At 40.3% G+C, this 17,273-nt stretch overlaps 2 protein-coding genes across 14 annotated transcripts in view; one reads left to right on the forward strand and one right to left on the reverse strand.

Annotated features, from left to right (window-relative positions):
* TRAPPC12 (trafficking protein particle complex subunit 12) overlaps positions 1-11,692 on the reverse strand; it is a 60,863-nt gene extending 49,171 nt beyond the window's left edge. For all 3 annotated transcript variants that reach the window (XR_008576253.1, XM_054819249.1, XM_054819248.1), the window contains exons 1-3: positions 11,611-11,692; positions 9,688-10,904; positions 5,128-5,244 (exon numbers count right to left, since the gene is read on the reverse strand). Coding sequence is in view for 2 of the 3 variants with exons in the window: in XM_054819249.1 (XP_054675224.1) it covers positions 5,128-5,244; positions 9,688-10,899 (1,329 nt within the window). In the remaining variant the exon portion in view is untranslated. The remainder of the gene's footprint in view (positions 1-5,127; positions 5,245-9,687; positions 10,905-11,610) is intronic.
* The window catches only part of EIPR1 (EARP complex and GARP complex interacting protein 1), a 126,699-nt gene continuing 121,104 nt past the window's right edge, over positions 11,679-17,273 (forward strand). For 9 of the 11 annotated variants that reach the window (XR_008576257.1, XR_008576254.1, XR_008576259.1 and 6 more), the window contains exon 1: positions 11,694-11,849. Coding sequence is in view for 2 of the 11 variants with exons in the window: in XM_054819251.1 (XP_054675226.1) it covers positions 11,808-11,849 (42 nt within the window). In the remaining 9 variants the exon portion in view is untranslated. Of the gene's footprint in view, positions 11,850-17,273 lie in introns of all 11 variants that reach the window. The other 2 variants (XM_054819250.1, XR_008576263.1) reach the window with 2 other exon arrangements.

Genomic DNA, 17,273 nt, shown 5'->3' on the forward strand with positions numbered 1-17,273 from the left:
TTAATCTAAAATATGGAATAACAGGAACTAACATAATTGCAGCTTGCACCTTGCATTTACAATTTTTATTTGCTGCTGTAGAACAAAGCAATGCTGTGAAGACAAGCCTCCGCTTACATTTATTTGCTCTAGAGGTAAATGCACGTCCCTATACCAGATTAACAGAACTTTTCAGAAACCGAAAACTCAGATTTTCTGTTTCCAGTTGAAACATATAAACTGTTAGCCTCTACAGATGTGAAACTCTATTTACAAGTTATCTCAATGATAAGCACAGACTTATAGCTTTACTTTGCTCCAGCACTCCTATAGCTCTTAAAAGCCTCAAAGTTGTACAACTGCACAACCTCCCCATCACTATCTTACTAGTAAAGCATTTCCAATTCACTGTTACCCATTCCATAGCAGAAATTTAAATTGTGAAAGTGCAGTTGTTCAATAAACCATCTTTGGGTTATCAGTACAAATCTCACTCAAATCAACTAGTGACCACATTCATGCTGAACAAACAATATTGTTAGCTGAGTTTAACAATCTGAGTTCAGTTCCCAGTCAACAAGTATTTGTCTTAGAAGTGACATTGCTATTGGTGAACCTTTGGAAGTTCAGCTTACTACCTTCTTGATAACATTTGTCTTCTGACAACTAATTGTATTTGAGGAAACTTTTGCAGACTGTTTGCACTATGATCCCCCAAAAAGGACTTCAGTCTCCAACATTCTTTGCTGCAAGCACTAACTTCATCTTATTCACAGAACTGTCTTTTAATTTGTATAAGTAAATGATTTTTACTGGAACTTTTATAAGGAAGGTGAGAAGTTACTACTCAAGGATGTACACTGAAATCAATCCAATTTAAGATATTCTTTTGTGACCTTGGTGACCAGAGCTGGTATCTGCAGTTATAGATGTAATCTAGGAAGTATTGTCAATATATGTAAGGACCACATCACCAAGCAAAAAAATCAGATTATTTAGAATATCAGAATAATAGAAAAGGTAAAATACAATCATTAACATGGAAGGTTATGTAACTTAGAATATAATGTGTTGAGTCCTAGACAGTGAAAATAAAAAGATGTTAGCTTAAATTGGAACAAATTCTGAGTAGAGCTACTAGGATGATTATGAAGACATCCATGATGAGATGACTAGAAGAGTTATTTTTGCCTTTAAAAAGAAGATCTGGGAAGTGGAAATATCACTGCTATCTACCCATACAAAGCAGAAGGCGAGAGGAAGCAAATATTGAGAAAAGAAAATGACTTAAAAAGCAACGTAAGATCAAAACATTTAAATCATTGTAAAAAACTTTATTTTTGATTAGAAAGAAGATTTTGAGAGAGGACTGATTAGCATTCCTTTGATTAGCCACCAAAGGAAGGAAAGTTCTGGAATAGCCTTTGAAAATAGTAGCAATGTATCTATATTTGTTAAAATAGCCAAATAAGCTAAGAAAAGCAATTGCATGGTAGAATAAAGGAGCTCCAGAGTTGCAGGTGAAGACCTGTCTATGAAGATTTGGGATACCATGAGCCGATTGGTGTGCTTTTCCCATCTACACAGGATTAAAACAGCAACCAGATACAAATGAAGCATTTTCTTCTGGAGCAGACAGGCTTGGAACACTGCTCCCCCCGCCTTTTCTTCCTTCCTTCCCTCCCATAATAAGATGGAGTTTACCCGTCTGAGAATTTTAACCTAACAAATTTCTTCATAACAGGACTTAACATTCACTTTTGGTTTCAGCTGCCACTGGTGCCTTCCTACAGCCTGTGATAGTTCTTGAGACTTTTAGATGGGATCCCAGATTTATACATCTAAATTTAGATGTGATCAGTAACTGTACTGATTAGATTTCTTTTGACTTGAGAGTTCAGACAGCAGCTCATGTGTAAACACCTAAATAATAGGTATCACTCTGAAGCTGAAGTTTATCCTAATTCTATGTATTTCTCTTCTGTACTGTGGACCCCTTTGAAATAGACTCTTTTAAGTGGTTGTCCATTGCTGAAAGGGATAGAATTGGGTGACTGAAATTATCTTATTAATGCTCATGTTCACATGGATACCAAACAAGGAAAAAAAATCTTAACTTCACAGAAACTGCATAGCAACACTCGCAACTTTCATCAGTTTTTGTCTATATGTTAATGAAAATATTCCCTCTAAGTGGCCCTCTGCATGAAAAAAATATATTCACTGAATATATTTGGTCAGGACTTCACTCAAAGAAAGCAGAATTGATGGTTGGTAACTGAGCACTTATTATACGTTATTCTGGCCTACTGTGTATGTAAAAAGCACACTTTTTAATTAATATAATCTATCATAGGATTGTAATGTTTAAGTCTGAAATACCTTTTAAGACTGTTGACAATCAGAAAAAAATTCTCCACATTAAGAAATTCAGAAAAAAACAAAATCAAAAAACTAATTCTTATCATAGAATGGTTTGGGTTGGAAGGGACCTTAAAGATCATCTAGTTCCAACCCCCCTGCTGTGGGCCTCCACTAGACCAGGTTGCCCAAAGCCCCATCCAACCTGGCCTTCAACACTTCCAGGGAGGAGACATCCACAACCTCTCTGGGCAACCTGTGCCAGTGCCTCACCACTCTCACGGTGAAGAATTTCTTTCTAACATCTAATTTAAATCGACCCTCCTTCAGCTTAAACCCATTACCCCTTGTCCTGTCCCGTCACTCCCTGATAAACAGTCCCTCTCCAGCTTTCCTGTAGGTCCCTTCAGGTACTGGAAGGCCACAATTAGATCTCCCTGGAGCCTTCTCTTCTCCAGGCTGAACAATCCCAACTGTCTCAGCCTGTCCTCATAGGAGAGGTGCTCCAGCCCTCTGATCAGCTTCGTGGCTGTCCTCTGGACTCACTCCAACAGCTCCATGTCTCTCCTGTACTGGGGCCCCCAGAGCTGGACGCAGTACTCCAGGTGGGGTCTCACAAGAGCCAAGTAGAGGGGCAGGATCACCTCCCTCGACCTGCTGGTCACACCTCTTTTGATGCAGCCCAGGACATGGTTGGCTTTCTGGGCTGGAAGTGCACACTGCCAGCTCATGTTGAGCTTCTCATCAATCAATACTCCCAAGTCCTTCTCCTCAGAGCTGCTCTCAATCCATTCCTCGCCCAGCCTATAGTCGTGCTTGGGATTGCGCTGACCCATGTGCAGGACGTTGCACTTGGCCTTGCTGAACTTCATGTGGTTCGCACGGACCCACTTCTCAAGCCTGTCAAGGTCCCTCTGGATGGCTTCCCTTCCCTCCAGCGTGTCAACCACACCACACAGCTTGGTGTCATCGGCAAACTTGCTGAGGGTGCACTCGATCCCATTGTCCACGTTGCCGACAAAGATGTTAAACAGTGGCGGTCCCAGTAACGATCCCTGAGGAACGCCACTCGTCACCATTCTCCACTTGGACATTGAGCCGTTGACCACAACTCTTTGACTGTGACCATCCAGCCAATTCCTTATCCACCGAGTGGTCCATCCATTGAATCCATGTCTCTCTAGGGATATGGATGTCATGCGGGACAGTGTCAAATGCCTTGCACAAGTCCCGGTAGATGACGTCTGTCGCTCTTCCCTTGTCCACCAATGCCGTAACCCCATCATAGAAGGCCACCAAGTTTGTCAGGCATGATTTGCCCTTAGTGAAGCCATGTTGGCTGTCACCGGTCACATAACCATTTCTCAGTTTTGTGAGTTATCTTGCATACTCATGACTGGAAGAATTGAAAGCTGAAGAACATCCTGACTTCTAGCTGAATGGTTGCAATTTTACCAAAAAAAGTCACTTTCTAATAAGACAAATTTAAAAAAAAAAATCTGCTACAGTTAGAAAAAAAGCTGACGGCTGCAGATTGCCTACTATCTTCTCTGCTTTGATCCTAAAAGCCTGAACACTGCTCTTCTAGAGCTTAAGAGCACCCTCAAAGCTAAAACAGTATCAGTGGCAGCATTGTATTTAAGGAACAAGATGGTCTGCAGCACAGAACATTTTGCACGGATGCAGCTACCAGAGCAAACAGAAAAAGATTTCCCATATGTCAAAGCTCCTCTTCTGGAAGAGGGAAAGGAAGTGCTGAAAAAGGCTTTTTCTACTTAGACACTCATGGGGACAAGATTTTTAGTAAGATTTTTTTTTTCCTCTCCAAGTTAAGTAAAACATTGAGACTAATAGAAAAATATCTATTTTCAGGATGGAGATCACCATCTTTTTTTTCACATTTAATTTCAAAAATTACATCTCAACTCCTTTAACAAGACTTGAGGAGACCACCTAGAGTTTTCCCGACACGACAAAAAGCCTGTTTTGGAGCTTTACATGTAACGTAACACAATTAAATTAAAATATGTTAAATACTAAATACAGACTGTCCTAACACTTATAATTCTTCACTGCTTTTCCTCAGTAATTTTTCATCCATTGTTTTCAAAAATAAAATAAGCCTAAAATATTTTGACATTTCAACAGATTAAGTAAACCCCAGTCATGTAATAGTAATGAGTTTCATACAGGAACACAATGGTTGAAAGAAGGCGGCGAGATTCATAAGGCTGGTAGATGCAACTATTTCCAGGTCTGAAATATTTACATTAAGGAAAGGATTTTAACTTAGAGAAAATTAAGCTTTCATTTGGAAGTAATTTAGTTTAGTTTTCCTGCACTGAAATAAAAAAATTAAAACAGTTGAAATTACCTCATCAGCTTTGCTTACCATTTACAACAACTGGTATGTCTTATCTTTTGTAAAACACTAAGGTGAAAACATAAACAATACGTATGCAGATAAAAAAAAAGCTATTAAAATCTGTTTTGCAACCATTTACATTACATAAAATTAACAGCTGATAAAATTTACAGTAACTTAAAATTACCTTTTTCCTAACTTTTGCATATAAAAAAATGTTTACTACGTCATTTAAAACCCAATATTTGAAACCTAGTGTCACTCCCACTAAGAGCCAGTGTACTTTGGCTAGTACTTTTGCAAGATCATGAACAGACTGATATGCAGACTTTTTTTTTTTCTCCTCACAGTTAGTAGCTCCCAGTTATCTTGAGGGAAGCATGGTATTTAATATATATTGAATTACAAAGATTGTTACTTACGATTAGCTGTTTCAAGCCTACAAATGACTGTTCTACAGAGTTGGCATTTAAAACTTGTCTCTTCACTGCAGCTTGCTCCCCCAAGAAGCGAAGCATTAAATCTTTTACTGCATCTCCCTTGGTGTTCATGGAACAGAAAAAGAAGAAACATAACAAGACACTTTTAAACATTATTTTAGCAAAATAAAATGCTGAATTAAAGCTGAGCAACATAGTTTTTTTCCCCCTTGAGAAATGCTTATTTTCCAGTATTTTTTGTGTGAAATGAATATAAATGCATATATATTTATAGCATTTTAATAAAAATGTCTAGATTTACTCCATATTATTTGCTATATTATTTTTTTCAATGTTTAGGCTTCAGTTAGCATGGAAACATTCAGGCTTATTTGCTTCTCGTATTATTACCCTTCAAAGATCTTACAAAACACAGTTAAGTTTTAATATCCATTATGAAAATTGAAAAACATTGAAAGGTGCAATCTACTTATTGAAGATAAACGTGCACATGATAAGCTAGACTTAAGTATCCACAGAAAATAAACTTTGAGAGATCATAAAACCAGGTAAACAGCAGCCCTTCAACAAGTACTCTTAATTTCAAAAGAATTAACTGCCAAAATCAGTCAGAGAAATTGATTTATCTGAGCTCAGTAATTTGAAGACTAGTTGAGACATAGATACTTGAAATAGATTTCTCAAGTTAGACAAGATGAATTCTGCATTTTATGACATGGAGCAGCTAAGAGAAAGAGCGTCCAAATCCAGGTTCTAGTTCCAGCTTTGCTAGTAATAAACTGAATAAGTCTGTATATGGCATCCTCTGTGCCTCAATTCCCCCTTCTAATCTTTGTTCAACTATCGATTTCTGTGCTTCCCATCTGTCAGCTGTCATTCTTGTGGTTCTGTGTACCAGAGATTTTCAACAGGTAATTAAGCAATTCAAGCTTAACATCAAGCAGCTACTGAAAACCTGTGGACCACACATCAGCAGACGTTGAAAACTCTGCTACTACTGTCTGCACACTCTTCAGGTACCACGTCTGCCAATACAGAGTGTAGGACAGGGCTCCGGAGGGGTCCTAGTTGTTGGGCCTGTACACATTACTACATACAGGAGAATTCACCATAGAATTCACCACATGCCACAAGCACATACAGAAATTACTTCTGTAAGATTTTTGCCAATCTTATGTTTTTATACATATGTAATCTAGAAAAGTAAACATCTGAAAAGGAAAATTATCAGCAATATATTAACAATATATTTATATTTTTGTTTTTAAACAGAAAGCAACTTATAACCCACATTCAGCCAGGGTAAAGATCTGTCTGGTTCACTATCCTGTCGGTGAATAGCAGATGTTTGCAGAAACAGTGTAAGAAACAGAATATGCTCATAGTAGTTTTTCCCAATTTAAGGCAGCCAGAACTTTATGGTCCACCTGTGCCAGGGGACATATTTGCCTACCATTTTTAAACACCCACTAACAGACATACCCCCATGACATTTCTCTTGTTCATTTTTCAGTCTGTTTTTCTCAACGAAAGTACATCTGAGGGCAATGAATTCTATAACTTTAAATCAGTTACATGAGTTGCAGAACAGTAACTCCTTTTGTTATGCTTATTACTCAACAGTTCCTTTGCCATAAAACCCAGCAAATAATAATCCTCTATTTACCTTAGTTCTTTTATGAATTTTAGATCATTATTGTTCTTGCAAGCCAAAAAGGTTCTCTTCATTTTAGCATGCAATATTTAAGATGTTAAAGCAGAAAGTGACTATGCAAAAATGTAAGCATACAAAGGATTATTTCCCAAAATCCCTCTAAAGGAACGTGAAAGCATTCACTTGAAGAACTGAGGTAGGAAGGTATTAGCACAGAGAGCTGGAAGCAAGCCACAAAGCCTTTGCCTAAAAAAAGGTGAACTGCATAAAATACAGTAAAGCTTAGCTATGATAAAGATAATTGTTATTAAATGTTTTCACTTTCCCCATGGACACTGATGGGAAATATGTTTGTGTTTTCTGTCTAGTTTCTTGAGGAACGAGACTGCAACTACTGTTTTACTACAAGGAAAATTTTTTACTTCTAATGCTGTCACCTATTGTATGAGTAAACAAGATTTCCATCTTTCGGACGGAAAAGTCTGAAGGATTAAGAAAAGAGAGTGTGTGTAAAATTACATAAATACAAAAGAATTTTTAATCCCTCTCAACAGTACTTTGGAGGAGGAAATATTACATATGAACGTAATGAAACAAAGGACTTCATGACAGTAGACAGTAACTGATGAAGAAAGGCATAATGGAAAGAGCGTAAAAAGCAGTATTCCAACTTGTTCCCAAAATCAGAGAGCACAGGTACAGATAATCTGTACCATATGTAATCCAAGACAGTTTAAAAAATAATGTTTCTTGAACAATCAGCAAAATGTAGCACACAGTTGGAAATGAGAACATCGAGTATTTTTCTTTGTGTGACTTACCCATTTAATTTTTAAGACAACACACTTGTAATCAGAACAAACACTTTCTGAGTGAGCAGGGAAAAAAAAATGAGTGCCAAACTCTTCAATACTGGTCCTACAAAATTTCAGTCCTTTCCTGAAGGATGCTTATAGTTCACTTTTCAACTAACTTCAGCAACCGCACGCAGCCAGGTTTAACATCTTGCATTAACACTTAGCATTAGCAAATTGTTCATATCAGTGCTTTAATGAACATTGTTAGAAGCTGATTTAGCATTGAAAACATGCCTCCCACAACATTTCAGTTGACATTTCAAGTACTCTACAATTATAGTTTCAGTTAAATACACAATTTGCAGTACTAGAAGCACATGGAACAATGATACCAAACTAGGGGATGTCAGGTCAGTCAAGATGTGCACTCAGGCCACTGAAAAGCAGTAACTGGAAGTGAGGAAAGTTGTATAAACATAAAGCACTTCAAAACTTGTCCCTGCTGACATGCCTTTGTGACTGCTTATAAATTACAATCAATGAAGAAAGCAGCAGGAACCCTCTTTAATTCCACTGATGATTGTACATCAGGTCTTACTGTAGAAATATATCACATGGACATTGCCATAATGTCATTTTCAATTACGTGCTAAATGGTAGATCTGCATACATGCACGTGCCCAGATTCAGGGAACCATCAGCACAAACAAGCCTTTAATCCTTGACTGGACTGAGGAAGATCAGAGAACTATTGTAAAAAAGGAGGTTCACAATAAGGAGGACCTCATCCTTGGGGCCTGCAGAAGGGATCGTTCCTTCTGTCCATCCCATTAGCTGTCAGGAGAGAAATACTACACACTCTGGAATTACTCATCAAGGTCTAAGGGAATTTTTGGGGAAGGTAGGAAGGAGCCTTCCATTTTTTTTGGAAGGAGTGGAGAAGGAGTAGCTTCCTACTACAGTGTTTTCTTTCATGCTAATTATTGGGCTCTGTGACGACAAACAAATGTTTTAAAAAGTGGCAGCAGCATGGTGTATGTCTAAAACCAGTATAATTTGTTGTTTGTGACAGAAACCTAAAATTTGTCAGATAATTCAGCTACAAATCTGGACCTGCTTAATTCCAGAAACTATTCTGATAGTTCCTGCAGATTGGGAAGTTATTGCAGACTGCTCTCTGCTTGTATTTGACTATTGACTGATAATCTTTGCTATGCTGCAATTAAGGATTAAAGTATCCAAATCCTCAACACCATCTCTCTAGACAAAAATTCTATCATCCAGAGAAAGACATGAAAGAGTAGGATAAGCCTATTTCAAGAAAAAAAACCCATTATGCTCGTTAGCCTTAGCTGAGCAGCCAGGATAAAATTGCTTCATGAGAAATACTGCATAGATCTGAGTGAAATTTCTCAAATTCTGAAAAAGGTGCTTTACGCCTTCTCACCAGTTGGGAACTCTCATAGAAGAGAAGGAAATGAGTTTCCACTACTATGTCTTTCTCTTCATGATCTCATCTGCAGTTTTCTCTTTAATTTTAGTGTTATCCCGTCCCAGTAGTTTGTTCCAGCACTCAATCTTTCCTACAGGTTATACCTTTCCACTGCTTAGGGAAGACACAAAAGACGCATTTCAGTCAGTGTTAACATTATTAAGAGCACTGTGAACATCAGTGAAAAATGTTATTACCCACTTGCTTGCAACAGTGAATTCCACAAGCAAAGCTGTCCGCTTTCAGACCTTGTAGTACAGAATATTGATTTTGTATATATTCCAAATACGAGCACTATCTTTCTAACTAGAAGGACCAGAAACTAAGCGAAACTACTTAAAAATACAACAAGCTTTGGATTCTATGGAAACTATCAACACTGTTTTCAACATACCCAACAAATTTCACTATGAATAAATCAGATCTGGTTTTAGCCCCTTCACAAATGAGTAGGCAGTGACATTAAATTTTCTAATAAGGACTGAGGGAATACATACAAAGTGACCATCAGCAACAACATGAAGCACTATGATATACGGATTATTGGACAATATTTATAAAATATAATCATACACTAAGATAGAATAACAGACTCTTACCTGGATATTGTCAAATTTTAATCCAGGCATTGTGAGATTCTCTTTATCTATGAACACGGTGCTGTATTGTTGTGTGGCAACCGAAATTAGAACATTTCTGGTTTCCTCACTAGGAAGCCAAGCATCATTTCTTCTATCTAGTTCACTCATATTTAAGGCTGTGGCAAAAGGGTCATCACTCCCAGCAAAAACAGCCTGGATTTGTGAGAATGGCTTGGGGGACTGAGTTATTCCTAGAGATGATGGAGAACCACCTGCTTCAGGTCTCCCATTTCCCACAGAGAAAGTAGGATTAGATGAAGCAGAAGAACTGTCTCCACCATTGGAAAGAGAGGACATTTGTTCTGGAACTGAAGAGCTTGCATTGGGATTACTAACAGAAATAAAATTAGACGTGGTAAATGAATCAAAAAAATCAGAAGCTAAAGTATTAGTGTTAACAGTGTCACCAAAGAACTTGCTTAGACTAGGACTTGGTTGAACCACCTGTGGATTAGACTTCACAGGAGTCTCAATTATACTACTAAAACTGGGAGATTTTACCATCTGAGGCTCAAAACCGTCAGGTAGGAACAACTGTGGCTGGGTATTAACATTGTTTGCTTGGCTGAAAATGGTACACACAGGAATAGGCTCAGCCTCAGAAGAAGGTTTGCTAGTACTAGGTGATGACATCTGGTCCTTAGGTTTGGTTTCATCAATATTATTTGGTTTTGTTTCAACAGGAATATTGTTTCCCAACTTTGGTTCCTCCTTCACTGCTTCCTGAATTGATTCTTCTTTTAAAGATGCCTGATCATCTGTTCCAATCTCAGAAACGTCTTTGGGTGTTTCTTCATGTTCAGTTTCACTCTCATTACTTAAAAACTCTTCTTTATCCACTTCTGCTTGTGTTTTTTGATTATCTTTAGCTTCTATTTGTTCTACAATCTCTTGCAGACAACCAAGTTCACCTGTGTCATCTTCACTGTTGTTTGGAGAATCTGAAATAATGACGCTCTCCATCATTTGTTCGTTAAGTTTATCTACAAAATTATTTGAATCTTCTGATACAGTTTCATTCCCTTCAGATTCAAATTCATCTCCACCGAGATCAATGGTTTCCTCATGAAAGAGAATTTCTTCCTGAGCTTTCTGTTGAACTATGTCTCCACTGTCATCTTCATCTGAGGTGCTCTTCGCATCCTTAGCATTACTTGCATTATTCTCCATGGTAGCTGAAGAGGGAAAAATCCCCACCAGAACAAGTATCAGTTTTATTACTCAGGTATTGCTCAAGTGCCCAAGTACCACGCAAATACTGAAAATCTTACTTTAAAAATATAGCCATTTCACTATTTGACATCTTTCATTTAACATCCACCCACAAAATAAATTAATTCTGAAAAAAAGCCTATCTGTTTTGCAAGTCACAAAAATATTGGGATTAAGGAGCAACTGCCTCCCAGTAAACACAGACAAATGGGTATTTGCTTTCCTGCTCGCAAAGACCACCTCGGGGCCCATTTAAGAAAAGGAACGGGTGGGTTCAATCCCACGCAGTCACGCTGTCACCAGCGCAGGCTGTAGAGCCGGAGGTCGGTCGCGCAGGAGGAGCGCCCGGCGGCGCCCGCGCAAAGTGCGAGGCGGCTACGCTGCTTCCGTCTCCCCCAGCCGCCGCCCGTCCCGCAGCCACGGCCCCGAGCTCCCGGAGATCGGCCCTGCCTCCAGCGGCACCGCAGGGCCCCGCGACCCTGACTGCCCCGCAGTGGGGTGGGTGCGGCCTCCCCCCACAGCCTCCGCCTGGCGCAACCCAGAGGGGCCCTGCCACCCTCCCTCAGGGCCGGGGCCGCACGGCCGCCTCAGCGCCCGCCCACCCGGACCCCCCCTCGACCGGCGCAAAAGCCGCAAAGGCCGCCCTCGGCGTGCCTCTCCTCTCCTCACCTCCGCGCCGCGACACCGACCCCCCCCCCGGCTCCGCCACCGCACCAAGCACCGCTCCCCACTGCGCCTGCGCCGCAGGCCGGGGCGGGCGGGAGTGCGCATGCGCAAACTCACATCCCGGAAGCGGCAAGCGACGGACAGCACCGAGGGTCAGAAAGGCCGGCAGGCAGCAGGCTGTGTTGGGCTGTGCGGCCGCGATGGAGGACGATGCGCCGGTGATTTACGGGCTGGAGTTCCAGGTGGGGTGCTGAAGGAGACTGAAGAAGAGCTGGCAGGTGTCGGTTCTGTCTTCAGGAAGGCAGTAGCTGTGGGGCTGGGGGTGTGTGTAGTGTGGTAGGGGAGTGCTGGGGCGGGCTGTGGGGCTTGCTCATGGGGAGACCCTCGTCCCTCTGGGTCGGTACCGGTGGCACCGCTGGCTTTTGGTGGTTCTGGGTACATGCCTGTCGCGTTGGGCTTTTTAAAGGTGGGTGAGCACGGGGCAGGAGTTTGTCCCTGCTCCAAAACTTGCTGTTTCCAGGGCAGATGTGCCAGTGAGAGTGCAGGGGCTGAGGACAGGGCTTGTTTCCCTCATGGGCAGCCTGGCTGGTAGGGCTCCTGCACTGTCACTGCTCCCTGGTCCAACCCTGGAGAACTCTTTGCCTTGCTCTGGAGTGGCAGGAAAATGCCATCAGTCTCAAAGAAATTCCTGTAGTTGTTTCTTCCTTTCCTCGTTTTTTTTTAATAATATTTTTGTGAGGAGATGGTGTGAAACTGTTTCTGATATATTGCAAATTTTAGTTGGTTATACCCAACTGTAAAGCTACTTGATGTTTGTGGGGTCTCTTGCTGTGGGTTCCATGTCTGCATTTGTCCCATAAGACAGATCTGTCCATCTTATTGGTGTTTATGGCTATAAGGAAATGGGAATGTTATTGGACTGTCTGTTTTAAGAACTTATTGATCATCTTCATAGAGGAATGCAGGGCTGGCGTTTAATAAAGTTTTTACAAGTTCTGGGAAAATAAACAGCTAGGTAGCTGGATGGGTGAAAGGGACTGTAATTTATAATTCTTTACCACAATAAGGGTTTTACTCAGCTGTTATGTGTTCACTTTGGCAACAGCTGGCTTATCATCGTTGCCATTATAGCAGTAATAGGAGGTGCTATGTTTCTTCTGCAGCTCACAGAACAATGTTTTCATTCTACAGTAGATGTAGTAATATAAATATATACATATGCACTTTTTCTTAGGCACCTTTACCGAAGTGCGTATGAAAAGTAATATATGGAAGTTCTTTGTAATAGGTTTGGGTGTCCTGACTACTGAGTTGTGTGCTCTGTAACCCTCACTATACCAATAGATCTCCTTAGCAAATTGTGTATATGTTTGGTTTTCCTCTTGTATAGGAGCTGGTGTGTAATATTCACCTGTACTAAATGTTAAATCTATGGAAGTCTGATAATATGCTATCATTTTATGATTGACTAGAGATGGCTGTAATGTACTTCAAAATTAATAAAACTTAAACTTACACAAATCTTTTGCAGAATAGAATATACGTCCTGTACTTAATAGAATTCATAGTTTCTTTCTAGTAGGTCATGTATAATAAGTCTTCCAGAAATCCTGGAAAGCTAGCCTGTGTGTTGTCTGGGACCCCCATGGACCTGTGCCCCTCACCTCCCCAAATCATACATCTCCTATGGACCTTTTCTCTTCTTCTCTAAAGTATGTAACATGGCTGTCTGGCAGAAGGATAAAGCAAAAGGACTAAGAAGCTGGCTGCAATCAAAGGGAATTACAGTTAATACAGATTACTTAGAAGGTAGGGAAAGAAAAGATGATTTATGGCTAAATTGAAAAAGGAGCGTAGAGGTGAAGGTTCTATTTCTGATCTCCATTAAGTGCCAGTATGGCTTTAAAACAAAATGCATCTCTGAGCTTTTTTTCTTTTTCTCAGAAAGCTCTGATGGAGAGACTTAAACCTAAAACTGGTATGGTTTTTCCAACTTGCACCTCCAGGTATAAAATAAGAAAGATTATTCTTCTTTTTAAGCCTGGTATCTTCTATGTTGCTAGATAATAATGGCTAGCTGCATCATCACAACTACAGTTTCTTTCCAGCATGTGTCAGAAGCACTGTGACTGAAAGCATCTCTTCAGACAAATTTTTCATCCCGGTTTAAAGAATTTTGTTGTTGTTTCTTTTGTGTGGGTTTGTTTTTTTCTTTGTTATTTCCAATCTTCAACTCTGTGACAAGTTTATTCAAAGTTGAGATTTGAAATTATAAAGTATTAAAAGGAGGGAGGGATCTTCTTACTCTTGTTTTGAATAAAAAATATATGTCATGAACCCATGACATCTGGAAGCTACACAAGGGATTGCAGACTAAGAAGTTACATGTGGCTCCAGCAATCAGTAAGAATCTGTCTTTGACCACTGCCAGAGAAAATGTAGTTGTGCAGATAAGCCTTTCATCCAATCCAATGTGGCCAGGTTTATAAGAAAATAAAGCTGATTTCTCCTAGGGTGTTATCCATCAACTAACTTAAAATTGTTTCTGCACAATTTATGTTCATTTTTATGTGCAAAATGTGTTTTGATGTATAGGCATAAGTAAGGTAACTTTGAATAATGAACAAATATGTATTTCTCTTTTTTGAATCTAGTTTTCATCAAAAAAAGGCTTAGTGGAACAGGGAAGTCTTACTTGGAACTGCAACATTACTCACAGTTCTGACACATGAGGATGGACACTAAAGATATGATACAAATCCTGAGCCCTTATACAACTGTGTGTAGTTACTTAGCATGTGTGATAACTGCAAAAAGTTTTACCAAGTCACAGTGAGAAATAGTAGTTTGTTTTTTTTTCTGGGGTGGAGGGGGAAAGGTAAACATCTAGCAGCAAAACAAGATTAAAACTAGTGAGGAATTCAGTTTTCTGCATGATTAGTTAAATTTTTGACCAGATTAGTTCCCTCTGATTTACTAGACTCTTTCTTTTTGTGTTGTTTATGATGTTCATGTAACCTAAAAAGTGTCACTTCCCAGAGTGGGTTTTTTGTCTCTTCAGGCTGTGTGATTCTTTTTGTGACTCCTTTTTTAAGACAAAAATCCCACCATAGTTGCTCTGATCATCATTTCAGTATGGAAAAGTTGTTCTTCTAAAAGGAACCTTGGTAGACTTCACCAATACTCTGAATTATGAGAATGGGGTCTCAAGGGTATCGCTAAGTGCTACTTTTTTGTCAGTGAAATTATGTGCTTCTTACTTGTCCAGGGTAGAGTTAACCTATGTTTACTTTCTAGGCTGGATGTGCACCTGGTATGTTTACTCTGTGTTGAATAGGCTTAATTTTCAGGGATTCACAATTTTCCCCATCCTACTCTTTGAGCGTTTACACCTACTCAAACCACCATTGTTTATAAGCACTACTGAATGTCTCGAAATACTCTGTTGGCCTTAGTTTAAAGTTGACTTGATGATGCTTATACCCCTGGAAATGAGCTGTGTGGAGGGGTGCTTTTCCAGGATAGGTATTTGGCTCAGATGCAATGCCAGCTGTGATTCTTGGGGGGACAGCCTACATCTCGCTTGTTTAAAAGTATGCAGAAACTAGCCAGCATCACGGAGGGAGGGAGGAGGAACGTTATTTTGTGTCAGATAGTGGTAATTATGGAGCGTGTGTTTGGCACATTTGAATGGATTTTGGGGAATACCACAATACTAAGCTGAATTTCAGCATGCCAGATACAACTACTGCATGTTACATGTCAAAAGTACATAGACTTACAAGGGAGAAGCATAATGGGCAGGAGGGAAGGACAGTAGAAAGCCTGCTGGCTGACTGCAGGGCTGTACTACACAAGGGCAACTCCAGCTGCATACTGAGATGGGGTTTGGTTGAAGCAGGCTTAAAAAAGTGCATTACTGCTTTTTCAGAGTTTGTGTACTGCATTGTGGTCCTGTTGTGCTTCTTGAATAAGCAATACTTTGCCCATGTTTATTGTCAGTTTTTAACGGATTTTATGGATCTGAACAGAGACTAATAATTTTTAGAACTCTTGCCTGTTTGCAACAGTAGGATGAAACTTAATTTCCCTAGAGCCAAATGTTGTTACTTAGAATAAGACTCTTAAAGCAGTGCAAAATACCAACTGAAATAGACTGGTCACAGGTCTCTTACAATGTGTGTATATGTATATCAGTAGGTATTGAGACTAGCTCAACTGACTTTCCTTTGATGGAGTAGAAGGCGGGTGTAGATTTATTAGAGGGAGGAGGAAAGGGGACTTTTTAGGAAGATGTGTGTCGCTTGTGCAGTACCCAGGGAAACTTGTGCTGACTCTCAGGCTCTGCTGTGCTCCCACTATGGAAGTGGAGCAGGTACGGAGCCTATAGCTCCGATTGGCAGTGGAGTTCTCTTGCCTGGGAGAGCTTTTGTGGTCTCTTGTGGGATGAGAGAATGGCCTAAACAGAATGTAGATAATAACTTTGATACAGGTTTAGAGATGTTTTTGGAGGATTTATTTTGAAAACTGAATCAGTTCAGGAAACTGCATGATAATGTTGTAGTGAAATTCCTAGTTTTTGTCTCAGGCCTCTTTCTTTTCTAAAATTACTTGCCTTATGAGTGCCAATCCTGTATGTTTAGTCCAGACTGAATGTGTCTTCTCTCACTTGTTTTGCTATCTCCGTTTCCCTTCAAGACCCTTCTTGAGAGCAGCATTTCAGTTCGCAGAATCACAGATTGGTAGGTGTTGGAAGGGACCTCTGGGGATCATCTAGTCCAACCCCCCTGCTAGAGCAGGATCACCTAGAGCAGGTTGCGCAGGATCGCATCCAGGCGAGTTTTGAATATCTCCAGAGAAGGAGAGTCCACAACCTCTCTGGGGAGCCTGCTCCAGTGCTCGGTCACCCTCAGAGTGAAGAACTTTTTCCTCATATGCAGATGGAACTTCCCGTGTTCTAGTTTGTGCCCATTGCCCCTTGTCCTGTCACTGGGCACCATTGAGAAGAGTCTGGCCTCATCCTCTTGTTATCTGCTCTTTAGATATTTATAAGCATTGATCAGATCCCCTCTCAGTCTTCTCTTCTCCAGACTAAACAGACCCAGCTCTCTCAGCCTTTCCTCATACGAGAGATGCTCCAGTCCCCTTATGATCCTTGTAGCCCTCCGCTGGACTCTTTGCAGTAGTTCCCTGTCTTTCTTGGGCTGGGGAGCCCAGAACTGGACATGATATTCCAGATGTGGCCTTCACCAGGGCAGAGTAGAGGGGGAGGATAACCTCCCTCAACATGCTGGCCATGCTCTTCTGAATGCACCCCAGGATACTGTTGGCCACAAGGGCACAAGTTGGGAGGACTTCTTGTGGAACTTCAATCTAACATACTGGTAGGTTTAAAGTTTTGCTGGGGGGGAGGGGGCGGAAGTAGGTAAGTGGCAAAACTCTCTTTACTAATCCCACAAAGATCTTCATAATGCATGAACTGGATCAGGTGGAAACTATTTGTTTTAGGTTAGCAAGGTTTTGATAATATTGAGTATAGTACAGACTAATGGCTATGAACATAGAGTTATGTGAACTTGAAGGAACTATTAAAAGATGAATTACCATTATGGTTCATGATAAATCAACAGTTACAGCATGAAAGCGGGATTTCTAAGGATGATTGT

This window comes from Grus americana, chromosome 3 (assembly GCF_028858705.1).
Source record: "Grus americana isolate bGruAme1 chromosome 3, bGruAme1.mat, whole genome shotgun sequence".
NCBI lineage: Eukaryota > Metazoa > Chordata > Aves > Gruiformes > Gruidae > Grus > Grus americana.